The 17,728-nt window shown below is 32.5% G+C and overlaps 2 protein-coding genes and 1 long non-coding RNA gene across 3 annotated transcripts; all 3 read left to right on the top strand.

The window, feature by feature from the left end:
* The first annotated feature begins 471 nt into the window (after nt 1-471).
* LOC103839093 lies at nt 472-4,401 on the top strand. Its single transcript, XM_009115587.2, has 6 exons — nt 472-2,435; nt 2,844-3,117; nt 3,292-3,406; nt 3,479-3,603; nt 3,882-3,963; nt 4,049-4,401. The coding sequence occupies exons 1-6, from the start codon at nt 2,247-2,249 to the stop codon at nt 4,218-4,220; spliced, it is 957 nt and encodes a 318-aa protein (XP_009113835.2). The 5' UTR covers nt 472-2,246; the 3' UTR covers nt 4,221-4,401.
* Nucleotides 4,402-4,407: 6 nt separating this feature from the next.
* On the top strand, nt 4,408-10,232 carry LOC103839092. Its single transcript, XR_004451685.1, has 2 exons — nt 4,408-4,646; nt 4,746-10,232. It is a non-coding gene; the product is annotated as an uncharacterized LOC103839092 (long non-coding RNA).
* A 1,413-nt stretch (nt 10,233-11,645) lies between these two features.
* Nucleotides 11,646-15,047, top strand: LOC103838962 (receptor-like protein 4). The gene is made up of 9 exons (XM_009115425.3): nt 11,646-11,911; nt 12,181-13,236; nt 13,324-13,471; nt 13,721-13,792; nt 13,857-13,928; nt 14,005-14,076; nt 14,157-14,234; nt 14,326-14,507; nt 14,581-15,047. The coding sequence occupies exons 1-9, from the start codon at nt 11,836-11,838 to the stop codon at nt 14,709-14,711; spliced, it is 1,887 nt and encodes a 628-aa protein (XP_009113673.1). The 5' UTR covers nt 11,646-11,835; the 3' UTR covers nt 14,712-15,047.
* The last annotated feature ends 2,681 nt before the right edge of the window (nt 15,048-17,728 follow it).

Raw genomic sequence — 17,728 nt, 5'->3', positions numbered from 1 at the left:
ATTTAAAAACAAAAATATTGTAAAATTTATATAAACTATAATATATAACTTATATATAATTCCTTAAATATATCTATACTATTATTTATGAAGTGATTTTGCTTATTTGTCATTTTCTCCATGATCTTAGGTAATTTTGTTTACTTGTCATGTTTTTATTAGGTTTTACCTAAATCATTGATTTATTATTTGTTATTAGCTGAGTCATTAATATATTAATTTAAAATTATCCTTAATGAATCTTGTATATAATTAAAAACGAACGTTAATGATATTAAATTTTTATGTTATATTAAAAACAAATTTTAAACAATATCTTTACTGAATTTTATATATAATTAAAAATGAATTTTATTTTAAAAGTATAAAGTTTATATGTTATATGTTACATTAAATAATTGATTATAAAATAATATAATAGAATTTTGAACAAAATAATAATAATAATAATGTAATAGAATTATAAAAAATAAGATTATTCTTATATATATTGTGTTGCTATCTGAAAGAAATATTTTATTATAAAAGTTAAAAAGTTAAGATAAAAAACCAATTGATAATTAAATATTAGTCAAGCAAAAAAATTATATAAAGATATTTTCTAAACTATTTCTAAGATATGAGTGTTTTAAAAAAAAATTAACACAAAAGTAAGTATATATTTTGATAAAAAAATATTTGACATATATAAATACTTTGATGTTTGATCTAACTATTTAAAACCATAAATAATTACTTATTACGTTGGTTTTAGATTAATAAAACATAAACTAATAAGTATTCATAAGAAGTTTATGCCCGCATATGCAGGCAAAACACCTAGTTTATATATATATATATATATATATATATATATATATATATATAACGGATCAAATTGGATATTTGTTCTATTGATATTTGTGATTTACTTCGTAGAGTAACAAATATCCTAATTTTTCAGTTCGAGTCAAAACGGATAACGAATCGAATCAAAATTTATGAATAATTTGTCCAGATCTATTCGTAAACATTAAAAATAACATAAAGAAGAACCATGCATGTGAATTTTATATTAAAAAACGTAAAGTACATAGTGTGAACATATTGATGTAGAGTTTGGCTGAAAAACTCTCTACATGTGACATGTGTCCATTTTAATGTTAACACATTTATTACAATGCTTCTACACGTGAAATGTGTCCAGTTTAGTGTGAACGCATTTATTACAATGTTTCTTCTTTAATATATAAGGGATTTTCTACTCGAGAATTTAGTCATCGTTCATAACATATATGAGTATTCTTGTAATCTAAAAGTTGGTTTTTCAGTATAAAGTTTAAACTGACTATAAGGTCAACAATGAGGGTGATTTGTTGGGATGCAACAATAAAAAATTTGTTGTAAAATATAATCTGTATAATTTTTTTATTTAGATGTAAAGAAATATACTTTTAAATTTTACTGTTATAGCAATTTTTCTACAGCTAAAAAAGCTGTTTTAGAAAATAATTTCTTACAGCTATTTTATTATTGTAGTTTTAAAAACTATTCTAAATATTATTGATAATTTTAAAGGATGTATAAAAATTAAAGCCAAAAACATTTCTTATAGCTCAATCAATCACCTTCAGTGTTTAACTACTGAACTACATTTTCGCTTTATACTTTTAAAGAAATCCAACATACAAATGATACAAAGTGAACAGTGTTTTAAGAATATTACAAAAACATTTTGGTACATACCTTATCAGATAATCCGGTCACTTTTGAGAAAGATGCACTTAGTGCTACAGTGTTGACTAAATACCATCTATAATACTAAAAGGGGGATATAGAGAGCAGGTAAGGTGTCCACGTCGGATTATTTATTCGAACCAATCAGGAGCGTCGAAATTGACACGTCATCCTGGGCTCGCGGTTTGCGATTTGTTTCTGGTATGTGTTGTGGGCTTCACCGAATGTTGTGGGCTTCACCAAAGTTTTGTGGCCTATATTGGAGTTTAGCGTCGTTTTTGCCGTAATTGAAACCTCGAAGAATCCGTCGAGGGATGAGATTCTCATCACTGCTACCTCTTCGTCTTCTCCGATCGATGAGCAGAGAAGCCGAGATCTAATCGATCCACTTCTATACAATCAATATACCTCCTTAATGATTTCGTTTCACCTCCCCCTTTTCATCCTCCTTTATATACTCCTTTTCATCCTCCTTTATATACTGATCTTCTCTATTATCCAAAACCCTAGAATCACTCAAATCTCGATCCATGGCGATGAAACGAAATGGGAAGTCTCCTGTCTCCTCCGACCCTGATGAACAAGTCATGTTCTTCAAGGATGTCTCTCTAGGTCCACACGAGACTCAGCTTCGCTTCCGGCTCATTCATTTCTGGGAGGCTCGAAACCCGGTCAAGAAGACGCTGATTGGCCTCGAAATGCTCCTCATTGACGAACAGGTGCGTTGATTCTCCAAAAATAGTTTCCATTTTTTAGATCTATGTTTCCGAGAATTTTAAGCTAGGGTTTCGATGATTATTTAGACGTGTGCTTATACGCTTGGTTAATAAGTTATAGTATTGTTTCAATTGTTTCTGTTTTAATTCTTCGGTTTCATTTTTTTCTAAGGTTTCATTCTCATTCTCATTTTGTGCGTCGATTCTTCAAAAATAGTTTCCAGTTTTATATCTATGTTTCCGAGAATTTTAAGCTACGGTTTCGATGATTATCTAGACGTGTGCTTATACGCTTTGTTAATAAGTTATAGTATTGTTTCAATTGTTTCTGTTTTAATTCTTCGGTTTCATTATTTTCTAAGGTTTCATTCTCATTCTCATTTTGTGATTTGTTATTTTTTCCGACATTAGGGAACTGTTATTCAAGGATTCATCCCACCAGGACGAATTAAGAAGTACTTACCTGACATGAAACGTGGATCAGTTTACAAACTCATCAACTTCTACGGGTCGAAAAACAAACCGGTGTATCGGGTTGCTGATCATGTCGCAACCGTGTCTTTCGCGTGGAACTATGAGATGTCTGTTCTTCGCGAGATTCCCATCTCTTTTGATGAAGACCGTTTTAGGTTTCATTCATACGAAGATTTTGAAGCCAACTGTGATCTCAAAGGCGACCTCTACGGTAAGCATATTAGTTTTACAAATCTCAGTTACATTGCTTTGTATGTAGTTTTTCGTCTATTCTCCTGTTTAGGTAAAGAAATCTAGATTTTCAGGGTTAAAAAAGTAGTTCAAATATTTGGTTTCTAGAGTTTTATTAGTCATCTAACGTACACTTTTCATGAAACTGTTATAGATGTTGTTGGTCACATGAAGCTGGTCGATGGCCAGACTCTAATTGAGCGTCCCAGCCTTGATCATGCGAAGATCGCTACCACTCGGCACATTATGGTTCACGTGCAGTCACATAAGTAAGTGTGTTCTTTCATTCCAAGTAATCATCTCTCGGTAGTTCTTAAATCTGTATGAGTTTATCTTTGCAGGGGACCTGTGATGAAGCTTTACCTTTGGGACCAGGCTGCAACAGACTTCTGCGAGAAGTTCAACTCCTGTGAAAACACTCCCACAGTGCTTTTGGTCACCACTGTTAACACCAAACGTCTCGGAGGTAATTATTTAGCTCTTTGAACTCATGTTTTGAGTGATAATTATGACATGTTTTACAAAAAGTTTCTCTCTTCTTTGTCATTGGTTGCTAATTTTACTTAATCACTTATCTCTTTATACTTACATTTCCAGTGATAATTGTGACATGTTTTCGGGTGGTTTATAGTTGTTCCCATACGTGATAGTAGCTTATTTACCATTCTTAAAACGTTTTTCTTCTTAACATTAGTGGCTAATCTTCACAACATCATTTTTAATGACTCTTCCATTACTGAGCAGGTACCCTTGCCCTGACCTCTATGTCTTCTACACGGGTTTTCATGGACTATGATGTCCAACCAACCAGAGATTATTTCACCTGGTATGTATCCCGTCTTCAGCATCTATTCCAACACTTACACTTATAGCATTGAATGACTGAAGCACTGCTTTTCATTTTGTTTCAGGCTGGGCTCTAACCCAGAGATTGCTAATCAGGTTAGCGCAGACGTCATCACTAAGCGTGAGACACTGAGTATAGCAGAGATATTCTCCTACATGACTCAGGAATCCGCCAAGGTAAAAGTAAACGCTAATATATTTAAATATTGTGACCAAAGTATATATATTTCATGCTAAGTATTATATTGAATATATTTTAACCATATGCCTATAAACCGTCCAGGCTGCCTTTTTTGAGTGCACAGCTACGATTGATGATGTTGTGCATGGCTATCCTTGGTACTATATTGGATGCAGTGGGTGCCATTCTAAGGCTACCAATGGCCCGAGTTCGTTGATTTGTACAAACCCAAAATGTGAGAAGGTTAACACAGATGGCGTTGCACAGTATGTTCTCTCGCCTTAATATTCAATTACGCTTTCACTGGTATTAGTTTTGATTATCACATTTGTGACGTTATTTTTTGATTCTGTCACACCAGATACCGTGCAAAGATTTCTGTTTACGACAATAGTGAACAAGCTTTCTTTGTCCTGCTTGGAGATGCTGGCCGGGAGTTGACTGGGAGGCACGCATCCGAGTTAGTTAGTAGCTACTTTGAGGTAACTGAGCACCAGTTTGTAATCTCAAGTTATTTTTTACTTTTTTGTTTTCTAAACTCTCAAGTGATTTAAACTGACACTATTGTACTTAAATGTAAGGCTAATAAGAGCGAAGGAGCTGACCATGAGGTGCCTGTCCCAGAAGCTCTAATCAGCACCATCGGACAAACACATAAGTTCTGTGTGAAAGTTACAGACCACAACTTCTCAGGCAATACCCGAGCTATCACTGTCACCAAGATCGTGTCTCTAGACCCAACACCACCCACTGAAGCCTCAGTGAGAAATGACATTGCTGCAATGTCCGAGGAAGCAGCGCAGACTGGAAACGACGTCTGTGGACCTCTCAAAGGCCGTGGAGTCTCTGGAGATGAGGAGAGCAAGCGGATGTGTAGCAGTGCTGATCCAGAGCTAACGCCCAAGATGTGAGAATTAGAGCCTCGGTTCCTTGATGCAGTTTAAGTATTGAGTTGGTTTTTTAAATTTGCTGCTGTTTAAGTACGTTTTTGTTTAACTTAAAGACAATGCTTAGTTTGTTTTCATTTTCAGACTTTGTCTTTCAATAATTTGAACTACCTTTCTTATAGACTCTGCTGTTTCTTATAATCTCTGTTGACTTTCTACATATCTGAGCAAAATGTAGAAAATAGATTGAGTTTCTGTATGTTTTTAAAACAATTATACCATGATTTCTTATCAGGATTCTATATTACTGATATCAATTATACACATTTAGAAAGTTTAGAGCATGTGCCACATTCACGGTAGGAATATTTGAACTAATCAATTATACGTTTGTGAAACTTTAGGAAGTTTTCCATATTCACAATTATCATATATTCTTATGCTTAGAAAGAAAAACCCCTTAACCTTAACCTAACTACAGAGGCGTGCTTACAGTGTATTGAAAAAGACATTCGCCTTAGGCCCCCGAATAATATTACGTTTTTAGGGCCCCAAAATTTAAAATAATTTCTAGTTTAGTTGGTTAAATTTATTTCTAAAAAAAACTTTTCATGAGAATCGAATAACTCTATTTCTAAATCCATATACTTTTTTCTTATAGGACATAACATAGCATATTTACGTAATAAACTTATTTTTGTAAGTGTTAAACTTATGTATTTCGCAAAGGTGATATATCGTATTAGAAATTTTTTTTTTTATAGTTGTATATAATTTTTTTTTTAAAACTTGCCTTAGGCCCCTAAAACCCTTCGCACGACACTGCCTAACTAATCTTCAACGCCTCTCTCAGCCCAATGCTTCTCTCCAATTCTCTTCTACTTCGAACAGGTATTGTCACACTAATATTGGCCAGTTTCATTTTGTTTTTTGTAGATTGGTTTCACCATAGGGTATTGATGTTTTATCGTTGGTTTCAACTGATGGGTTTTGTTTCTCTTAGTCCACTTTATATTTTTTCGATTATTCTGTGTTCATTTACGTTCTGCTATGTTTTATGTGCCTTTGGTATGAAAGGCCTGAGCTTTCTCTGTTTTGGTCTTTTATTACTCATCTGTGAATATTGGTCTCACTATAGTGTAGGGATTTTGATGAGAGCTTATCATATTCTGCTCTGTTTTAGTGGTGGAAATTATGATATTTCATTCCATTGTTCAGTTTGTTAGGATCTGGAATACTTGAGTTTTTTCGGTGTTGGTCCATCTACGTACAAATCTATTTATAGCTTTTTATGGCTTTTCCTTCTTGAATAAAAAAAATTGCAGAATCAACCATTTTCTTTGTTTTCGTGAGGGGTTTAAGTTTCTTTTTGGTATTTGGAATAAAAATATAGTATTATAATAATATATAAAAAAAATAATTAAGAATATTAAAAAAAAATTAAAAATAGTTTCAAACATAACTTCGATTTTCAATTTTTTTTTCAGAAAACAGTTTATGGAAAAAAAACTTTTAAAAAGATTTATAAAAAAGTTAGATTTTAAAGAATTATAATTCCAAACCTTAAATTTTTTTAAAAAATTTATATATTGCTTTTTCTCAGATCCAATTTCAGCCGGTACAAAACTTTACGCAAATTGATAAAAAAAAGATATTAATGTGTTATAAAATTCTATGGAAATAGATAGTCCAATTAAAACTATAAATTAATAATTTCTATGCATATATATTTTATACAAATAAGAACCAATCATTATAATGGTTGTCTTATATTCATAATGGAATTGTTTTATATTTCGTTAACACTTAAATATTTAATATTTACATTACCGCTACCTATGCCAATGAAACCATTATTTCAATAAATATCAATAACTATCGATAATACTTTTTCTTTTCTTCTTACATTCAGTGATTATTTTAATCCAAACACTGTTTTATATTAATCATAATTTAGATAAAAATATATTAATCTAATATAATATTTTACTTTAACAATTTTATGGAAATTACCGGGCGTAGCCCGGGAACAGCTCTAGTATTACATAATTAGAGTTTATAATACCTTAACTAATACTAGAGAATAGATGGATCGCATGTTACCAACTACCATAAAACTGTTTGAGTCGAAGCAAAACTCAAACTTTTCACATAATTGTTTTTTGTTTCAAGGGAGTTCGATCCGGGGAGGAGGGCTCTCATATAATTGTAGAAACCGTAACGGTTTTCTAAAGTAGTAAGAGGTCAAAGATTTATGTGCCGACGACTCCTTCTTTGTGCCGACGACTCTAGATGGGAGCTGCTTTTAACGCTCTCCCGATGATTGCGCATCAATCAAGGTGAATAAAGTCAAACTATCCAAACTACTACAAGATTACGACCATTCAGACGTCCGATAATTGGAGGTTACTTTTGTCTTCTTGAATATCTCCTACCCCGGAGACCGGGAATGTTGGTCACGTGCCTTTTTGGTTATCGGCCCACCAACACCTTATCGTTTATATCTACAAACACAACCTTTTTAAACTTAAGTATTATTAAATCACCCATTTGGTCTAATTAACTATTTAATTACAACAACTACAAGTCTACAAATAACCACCTCCACCGACTCCATAATTTCATACATTCCCCATAAACCGGTACATCTTTCAACAAAATTAATATTCAACACAGAATGTAATCCATTACATCATCTACTTTATTTATTTTATCCTCTTTCTTGTCACTGTAAGTCAATATGTAGAAGTGGGCATCATTTTTTTTTTGAACTTAGAAGTGGGCATCATCAGTTAAACATTGGTTACAAATATCAAACCCAAAATAGCTAACCAATTAATACGAAAAGAAACAAGAATACAATGTAGAAAGTTAAGTTTTGGTTAATACAGGACCGTCTTTGTTAAATAAAAAGGGAATATTGCCAAACGGAACAAAAATTTAAGATGGTTACCCCCTTACTATAATACCATTACTAAGTTGTTCTTATAGTATAATATTTTTCATAATGCTAAAACTAACATTTCGTTAATGAAATTAAACATACATTAAAACCTTTTTAAAAAGTTTAATGAAAAAAAATAAAAATAAAATGTTTTATAAAGACAAAAGAAATATAAAAACAATTAAAAAAAAGAACAAAAGACACTGACGTACGGAACCAAATATTCTTACTAACCCTAATATTCTTCCATATCAAAATCCTCCACAACTAGTCTTTTAAAATCTTCTAAGATAGAACTTGATTCTAATAACATTAGTCTACCCCCTTTGTCATCAGTTGAAAAAACTCATACCATGTTGCATCAAATTCCCAAACACCACATGTTGTATAGATATGCATCATAGAACAAGAGTTTGTGAAAATCACAAGACAAGCTATAGAAAAATCATAGATTGATGATGAAGAAAAGAAAAAATCGTTTTTTTTTATATTTTGGCAAAACAAATCGATCAAAACACGTTTTAGGAAGTTAAAATATTTTCTTAACAAAAGCTTCTTTAATTTTCAAAAACATGTTGTCTTATCCATAGAAAGCACATCCTACAATGAGTAGAACCATGACAAAAATCTTGAATGCAATTTTTACCTCATGTAGACGTACGTGTTATATTTAGATTTAGCATTCCTGAAATTGAAGAATATTTCATAAAAGTAGAAACTGCACTTGCGAAAAAAGTAGATATCTTTACAATTAGTAGAATTCACATTCTTCATATTTAGAATTTAATTAAAAGTAGATTTTTCGTTCTAAAAAAAATAGACGGACTTGTTTATTCTGGAATTTGTTTTCTACTAACCAATTTTCTGTAGAAGACGAATTCTACTTTTAGTAGAGCAAAATTTAAAACTTTTATTTATCAAGTTTTTCAACCAAAACAATATATGTATTTGTGTATACCGGTGTTTTATTAAATGTTTATATTTTTAATATTTTTTTGATTTATAAAACTATTTATTTCATTAAATTTCAGAAATAGAAATGGTAAAATAGAAACAAAATGGAAAAAAATTGGTTTTATACCAAAATGACAACAATCTAAATTTTGTTCCGTTTTGGCAATTTTCTCAATAAAAAACTAGTTATGGATTTCCAAAATTTAAGAGTTAATATACAAAATATAAGACTCTAAATTGTTAAAACTATATTTTGTTAAATTTTATTGACTTGTATATAATTTAAAAAAAATCTCATCATCTATCTGCTTGTGAATATATATATCACTGTGCATTGAGCTTTAGATGATTGTGTATTTCTTGAGATAGTGAATTGTTGGATTCTGGTTCTGGTACGACCCTACCGTAAGGATCAAACATCAATGGTTTAATGTGTCATCAGTATTTTCCTTGCTTGCCCTTTTTTGCGTGTTTTTTTTTTTATTGTGGGATTTTCATAGTGTGAAACGAAAGACTGACATTTTTCTATATACTATTTTTCGTTTAAAATTAAATTCGTTTTATAGTATTATATTTAAATATGAATCTATACTATTAAAAGGGAAGGAGTTTTAAAAAATCTACCTATGAAAAGTTGTTGGACCCTTTCATTAGACTTAACAATTTTTTTGGTCTCACCTTATATTTCTCTACCTATGCAATAATCAATTACCTTATATTTCTCTAACTATAAAATAATCAATGCTCTTATTTATTACTCAACTTATTATAATACACCAAAAAATTATACATAACTCCATTATACTAAAATATCATCTTACCAAAACATGTCTCATGAATCCATAATGAATCAATAACCAATACGTGACTGGTAAATTTAAATACCAAAACTATATTGTTCCTTGGTGCCACCAACTTTGCAACATTTCACACTATAATTTATTTTTTGACCAAAGGCTTCACTCTATCATTTTTTCGTTGATCGAAATGTGGTTTTTCAAATGAATATGTTGACCTTTCTGAAATATTTATCTACACAGCTTATACATCATAGATTCTCTTTGACTAACACTTCTAATAATTTTGACTATATTTTAAAGGAAGTTATTTTGCATACAGTTTAACAATTTATTCTAAATATATTGTTAGAGATTATTTTGTGTACTTTAGTTTAACAATATATACTAAATATATATATTCTAAATATATTGTTATGATGATTTTTGATAAGAATATATTATAGATGCGATTGAAAATTTATATTATTAAAAGAAAATATTTTTTAAAATATATTATAAAAGAATTTATAACATCTATATAAAACTCTTTATTTTTTATCCTACCATTAACTACAATAACTATAAATAATTTAAATATTTTAAATAAATCCTATTATTATTTTTCATTTTGTATGATACACTTCTCTAATTATTTTTCTATTATCATCCAATGTTATTGTTGTTATTCAATAACGTTATATACATCATATATTATGCTCAAAGATGGATATATAATATTTAGATATCAATTATTAGAATGAAAGCATATATCATACAACATATTATATCATGTCATCTAACATTATATAATTCTAAATATTTACAAAATCAAATTTAATAAAAAAACATTTTAGAAAATCATTTGTTAAAACAAAATTATATATATTTACGTTAAATTATTTTTTATTACGTTAATATATTAGAAGTTTCATTCATCTCTTAAAATATTATTGAAGATTATTTTTTTCCTACCATGTCAACCAAATGCCGGATCACACTTGATTGCATGTTTTTTCGAAGTTTGCATGCTTTAAATTAACGAGTTTTCATTAAATCTAAACCAGCTTATGTACAAGTCATCGTGTTTACTGGTTCGACGACGGGTCTAAACTTGATATAATAGTATTCTTCTCATCTAATTGAAAATAATTTATTTTAAAATAATAGACGCACTGAGTCTGATCAATCCATATAATATTTTTAAAAAAAAGTAATCAAACGATTAAAAATATAATTTCATTAACTAACTAAATAAAAATAATAATTTTTTTGATATAATAAAATTTTGTAACATAATAATGTATAACAAGACTAAAATACTAATTCATATCATCTCTTTTTATCAACTGTAAAATAATCCGCGCTTAAAAGCGCGGGTCAAAATCTAATCGTAATTTAAATGTAGTTTAAATTGATTTCTTTCTTTCAACCTTAACTAAATTAAGAAAATGATATAATATAATTTTGTAATAGCCAAATAAAGATAAGAGTAAACATTTAATTATTTTTTCGAAATTTATGTGAAAACATTTTGTAAGGCGTTAACTAAAGAATATAGTCTTGATAAATGCGAGGAGTGACTCTATCAAAGAAGATTATTAATGCGCCGAAGTCTTCATATGAGTTTGGAAATAAAATCTGAAAAGAGAGCTATCAAGCATGCATGAACTTGTGGACACTAAAGAGAAAAAGAAACACAGAACTTTGTGGACGGAGCTTCACAAGACTTGGGCTGAATCCAACGATAAGGAGAATGATATCACCTTACATCCGTCAGATTAGTAGTTCGCCTATAACAGCTTACGTGCACATCACAACACTTGATTAAACTCCCTATTCTTCATCCAGAAGAAAAAAACAACACTGAAGAAAATTAAAATACTAGCGGTGGGAGCATTTAAGTTAATTTAATTGAATTTAATATTCACTTTTTTTACCTGCACTCACGTCCCCTTGCTCCTTCTCTCTCCTGAGTCTTCTTCCATCACTCTTCAGAAAAAGGAAAACGAACAAAAGAACAAAAATAAAAATAAAAGTTGTCCAATGGAGAAATGAGACTCTTGGAGAGATTCTTGAGAGATAAGTTTTGGTTCTGAAAGGATCAAAGATGATGATGCTTCGATATACACTCGCATGTCTTCTCATTTTCTCTTTTGGTCTCACTTCTTCCTCTGCTCGTCAAGGTTCGTTTACCAGATGCTGAACTTCCATCTTCACTTCGATTTAGAGTAACTTTCTTTTTTCTGTTATGTAGCTCTCCTGATTCAAAATCTTGACTTAGATTCCGTTTTCTATGTCCCTTGTTTTTATCGTTTTTTTTGTAGATCAATATTTTGTGAATTGGATTTTAATAAATGTTATTTTCATAGCTCCAAGCTTGAACTTGTTGCATTTTTTCCAAATCTTGATTCCCACCATCCAATTATAATCTATATCTTTGCAATTATAACAGCACCATATGCATTGCGGATCAGCTGCGGAGCTCGACATAACGTTAAAACACCACCAACTTATGTACTGTGGTACAAAGATATCGCCTATACTGGAGGAGTACCTGCAAACGCAACCCAGCCTGGTTACATAACCCCTCCCTTGAAAACCCTTCGCTACTTCCCAATCTCCGAAGGTCCAAACAACTGCTACAACATCGTCCGAGTGCCCAAGGGACACTACTCAGTGAGGATATTCTTCGGAGTGGTAGACCAGCCTAACTTCGACAAAGAGCCTCTCTTCGACATTTCCATCGAAGGCACTCAGATTTACTCTCTCAAGTCCGGTTGGAGCAGTCACGATGACCAAGTCTTCGCCGAAGCTCGCGTTTTCCTCATGGGAGGCACGTCCACCATCTGTTTCCACAGCACTGGGCACGGAGATCCCGCCATCCTCTCCATCGAGATTCTCCAAGTTGATGATAAGGCTTACTATTTCGGGCAAGGGTGGGGCCAGGGAATGATTCTGAGAACCGCCAAGAGGCTGACTTGCGGCACGGGGAAGCCGAGGTTTGATGAGGATTACCGTGGTGATCGTTGGGGCGGCGATAGGTTTTGGAATCCAATGAGGTCTTTTGGTGAAGGTGGTGACTCTCCGAGATCAACTGAGAATACCATCAAGAAAGCTTCCGTGTCGCCGAATTTTTATCCTGAGGGGCTGTATCAGTCTGCCTTGGTTAGCACGGATGATCAGCCTGATTTGACTTATAGCATTGACGTGGAGCCTAACAGAAACTATTCGGTGTGGATGCACTTCGCTGAGATTGATGCTACGGTGACTGCTGAAGGGAAAAGAGTGTTTGATGTTGTTATTAATGGTGATACTTTCTTTGAAGATGTGGATGTTATAAAGATGAGTGGCGGTCGGTACACGGCGCTTGTTCTCAATGCGACGGTGGCTGTGAGTGGTAGAACTTTGACGGTTGTTTTACAGCCTAAGGGAGGTGGTCATGCGATTATTAATGCGATTGAAGTCTTTGAGATTATTACTGCTGAGTTTAAGACATTAAGGGATGAAGGTAACCACCACATTCTTTTATTTGTCGTTTGGAATCTATTGTTCCTGTAACACTGGATCAGTATTGTTTTATTGTTGTGGTTTTCAGTGAGTGCGTTACAGAAAATGAGAAAAGCTTTGGGGCTTCCTTCGAGGTTTGGATGGAATGGGGATCCATGTGTTCCCACACAACATCCCTGGAGCGGAGCTGATTGTCAGCTGGACAAGAACACCAGCAGATGGGTCATTGATGGACTGTATACTTCCTTCCTCTTCTTTTGTTGTGCATTTACATAAACCGCAGTATTATTATATCAGCTTAACTCTACAATCTCCATCCATGCCTCTGTGGTTTGTGGAACTCTTTATTGATGAGATAGGCTGCACTGCACTCTCTCAAATATGAAGGACTCTTTCTTTTGTTTAGGCATCTCATTAGTTAAGAGTTTATGGATCTCTCACCATGTTTTTTGAGTTGACAAATTGTTTATTTGTTCATTTTGCAGTGATCTTGATAGCCAAGGTCTGAAGGGTTTCTTACCAAACGACATCTCAAAGCTGAAACATCTTCAGAGCATGTAAGCCAATACTTTATTCTCTCATAAACTGCAAATTTCATATATATATTTTCCAATGTTTCAGAAACTTGAGTCAAAACAGCATTCATGGAGGAATACCTGCATCGCTTGGAAGCATTACAAAATTGGAAGTTCTGTAAGTGAATCAGTTCCTTTATTAATCTCTCTGCATCCCTATCTTTTCGATTCTGAACCCTTACACTTCTTTGCAGGGACCTCTCCTACAACTCTTTCAATGGATCTATCCCTGAAACCATAGGAGAGTTAACATCGCTGCGGATTCTGTAAGACCATCTACTTGCTGTTGATTTTTGTTTGTCTTTGGTTGGGTCCATGTTGATTCATACGGTATATCGTATTGCAGGAATCTCAATGGAAACTCTTTGTCAGGAAAAGTACCAGCAGCTGTGGGTGGAATGCTGTTGCACAGAGTAAGATTCAAGTAAGAATAACGAATCAGAAACCAAGTCCTTTAACATTGGCATGTGAATGAAGAGTGTTGTTACCAACTGTTTCTCTGTATCTTCTGCCAGTTTCACAGATAACGCAGGTCTTTGCGGTATCCCGGGGCTTCCAGCTTGCGGGGCGCACCTCTCTTCTGGAGCCAAGATTGGGATTGCATTTGGTGTTAGCGTAGCCTTCTTATTGCTCGTTTTATGTGCATTGATATGGTGGAAGAGACGACAAAACATTCTTCGAGCACAGCATATTGCAGGTATAATAATCATTTGGTCTTTGGTGGAGATTCTTACGTTTAGTGACATTGTTTTAAAAATATATATGTGCAGCAAGAGGAGCTCCTTATGCGAAGAAGAGAACCAATGTATCTCATGACATTCAAATGACACGGCACGGGCATAACAATAACCATGGCCAAGCACGTACTGCTGTTGAAAATGGACCGAGCTTGTTGTCCTGATTCCCACTTCTGTATTTTTCCTTCAGCAACACGAGTCTTAAACCTGCAAGGGACAGAATGTTCATAGTCGTGTCTACCACATTGGTCGTCACCACAAGTAAACAACAGAGAGAACATAAGAGAGACAGACCCTTGTTCACTCTAAGTTCAGAGAATGATACAAATGTAAATCGTCTTGGGTTTAAACGAGTTTTAGATATTCGTTTTTTTTTCTTGTTTATTTTATGGGATTAGTCCTCTTTTGTTTCTATTTTGTTTGGTGGGAGTTTAGAGAAAACTACAACATAACTAAACATTTAAATAGAGAAAATCGCATAAAAAACTTTGAAAGTGTCACTTACTAGCACTTTAAACTTTGAAATTTTTTCACTAACACTTTTAACATTTAAAATAATATTTTTATCATATAAAACCTTCAAAGAAGAAAAATAACCGCCTGAAAAAGTTAAAAACAGTTTTTTTTTTCAAAAAATAATTATTTAATTAATAAATAAACAAAAAAATTAAGAAAAATCGAAAAATTTAACAGAAACTAAAGTGAGAAAAAATAAAAATTTAGAAAATTAAATAAAAAATAACTAAAAATTCAAAAATAAATAAGATCAAATTAAAATACAGAAAAATAATAATAAATTGAAAAAAAATTGAAAATTCAAAAAAAAATTCAAATATAATGTCAAAAATTATCTCCAATGACGTTTTTTTGGCATATCTCCAATGATACGATTTTTGGCATATTTCCAATGATAATTTCTGACATTATATTTGAAAATGAATGTTGATAAAAAAAAAATCATTTGAAAATGAATTTTTTTTTTTGAATTTTCATTTTTTTTTGAAATTTATGATTTTTTTTAGTTTTCTCCATTTTAATTTGATTTTATTTATTTTTTGAAATTTTTGTTATTTTTTATTTAATTTTTTAAACCTTTATTTATTTTTCTCATTTTTTAATTTATGAGTTTTTTGTTCAATTTTTCGATTTTTATTAATATTTTTGTTTATTTATTAATTAAATAATTATTTTTTGAAAAAAAAACTGTTTTTAACATGTTCAGTCGGTCATTTTTCTTCTTTGAAGGTTTTTTATGATAAAAATATCACTTTGAAGGTTAAAAGTGTTAGTGAAAAAACTTCAAGGTTTAAAGTGCTAGTAAGTGATACTTTCAAGGTTTTTTATGCGATTTTCCCCATCTAAATATATTTACTCATTCAGTTTTTTTTTTTGGCTAAACCATTGTCATAAATCAATTTGATTATGTCGACAAAAAAAGAATTAACTTGATTAATAGTTTATCCAAATAAAACCAAATTTTTTATTTTGAATTTGGTGCAAATTTGATTTTTAAGAAAGTTATATTTGTTATAATTGTATCATATGGTTTTGTTTTATGTTACGATATATTATCATTTATGTAGTAGTCGTACAACATATGTGAAAAAAAACACAACATTTTAGAAGCATGACGTTTCTGAAACACGACGTTTTCGAAAAACAATTGTATCAATAAAATATTATTTTGGAAACATAATAAGTCGGAAGGAGAACAAGAATTAAGCAGGATGGAATCGAAACACGGCGGAAAATAATTATAAACACTAATTTCAGAATTATGAAATTTCTCGAAGAAGTCAAATGCTCGGAAAATATTTCCCGTCAATATCTGAATTCAGTTTGAAATTTATTAAAATTATTCAGCGCATTAAAACGAGAGATAAAAAAATATTTGGGATTGATCGCTGGTCGAAAATATGTTGGAATGACAAAATTATGAATGAACCGAGAAGATCGTGGTGTCTCAATGCATGTGATCAGAACGTGCTGTCTACTATCTAACCAGCTGAGTGTCTACCGAAGCACAACATGTCGCAGTGCATATAAGCATGACATTCCATAGCACGAGGTGCAGCCGTATCTGCAATCGGCACATGCGAGCTGACATGCAGGGGAGCGATGTGTCGCAACGCATGAAATCTGTGCATGCTGAGAGACATGTGGACGTGAGTGAGACATGCATCACGACATGTAGGCGCCCGTGTGTCGCCGCACATGCAACCAGAAGCATGCGGGCCGACACACAGTCACTCGTATGGCCACTTCTCATTGGCATGCCATCCTTATAAATACCCAGCCACCTTCCACAATTTTCACTCATCCCATTCCGTCAAAAGCATTCCATAAACGTGGTTAGAGAGAGAGAGGGAGAGAAAGAAAGTGGTCAATTAAGAGTGCAATCGAGTTTTGAAGATCGATACTTCACCGAGAAAGCCAGTTTTCTCCAATCGATGATTTTCTGCGATTGGTACGCGAAATCTCTGCCCAAATCAGCCCGTCCAAGCCAGTCATAATCTTTGATGATCAAGTAGAAGTGCTGTCCATTATTAGTTTGGTTCCACGGATTCAGATACATCGAAGTTCTTAAGCTTGATACTCCGCCGGGAATTCTGAAGAATTGTCCAACAACTAGAGAAGGTTCTACTCGAGTTCAATTCAGTCCAGAACAGTATTAGTGGAGGTTTTGATCAGTCCAATCCATTTAAGACGTCAAGGTTGGGTTTTGGCTAAGTCCTCTCCGATCAACCATCTGCTTATCGGCATAGAACATTGTAAGTTGGTTTTGTTTGAGTTCCACTTGGATCTTAGGTTAAGTCAGCATATAGATTAGGCAAAACGAAACATTTAATGAGATTTTTTTTGCTGTTTCTAACTGATAAAACGACCATGGTGACTGGGTGAGTCCAGGGCAGGGCCTGAATAGAGGCAGGTAAAGCATGTGCTTTAGGGCCGGAGTATGATTATTAATTTTAGGGATCAAAAATACAGAAGATAGTGTCTGGACCGGTAATTCTCAGGCTCGGCCCTGGGTGAGTCGAATAGTAAAGAAGTGATGGTACAATAATTGATTTCATTTTTACCAAAAAATCATTGATTTCATTTTTTCCTAGCTATATCATGCAAAGTTAAAAATTCAAACACATAAGTAAAGAGTTTTTTGGTTAATGTAAAATTATATGAT

This window comes from Brassica rapa, chromosome A09 (genome assembly GCF_000309985.2).
Source record: "Brassica rapa cultivar Chiifu-401-42 chromosome A09, CAAS_Brap_v3.01, whole genome shotgun sequence".
Lineage (NCBI taxonomy): Eukaryota > Viridiplantae > Streptophyta > Magnoliopsida > Brassicales > Brassicaceae > Brassica > Brassica rapa.
This window is presented reverse-complemented; position numbering and strand designations above follow the sequence as displayed.

What these genes read in the sequence shown, in the direction of transcription:
- LOC103838962 (XM_009115425.3), top strand. Translation starts at nt 11,836, where the DNA reads ATGATGATGCTTCGATATACACTCGCATGTCTTCTCATTTTCTCTTTT. An exon ending in TTCTTCCTCTGCTCGTCAAG is followed by an intron (nt 11,912 to 12,180) that starts GTTCGTTTACCA and finishes CAATTATAACAG; the next exon opens with CACCATATGCATTGCGGATC. An exon ending in TAAGACATTAAGGGATGAAG is followed by an intron (nt 13,237 to 13,323) that starts GTAACCACCACA and finishes TGTGGTTTTCAG; the next exon opens with TGAGTGCGTTACAGAAAATG.
- LOC103839093 (XM_009115587.2), top strand. Translation starts at nt 2,247, where the DNA reads ATGGCGATGAAACGAAATGGGAAGTCTCCTGTCTCCTCCGACCCTGAT. An exon ending in TGCTCCTCATTGACGAACAG is followed by an intron (nt 2,436 to 2,843) that starts GTGCGTTGATTC and finishes TTCCGACATTAG; the next exon opens with GGAACTGTTATTCAAGGATT. An exon ending in GTTCACGTGCAGTCACATAA is followed by an intron (nt 3,407 to 3,478) that starts GTAAGTGTGTTC and finishes TTATCTTTGCAG; the next exon opens with GGGACCTGTGATGAAGCTTT.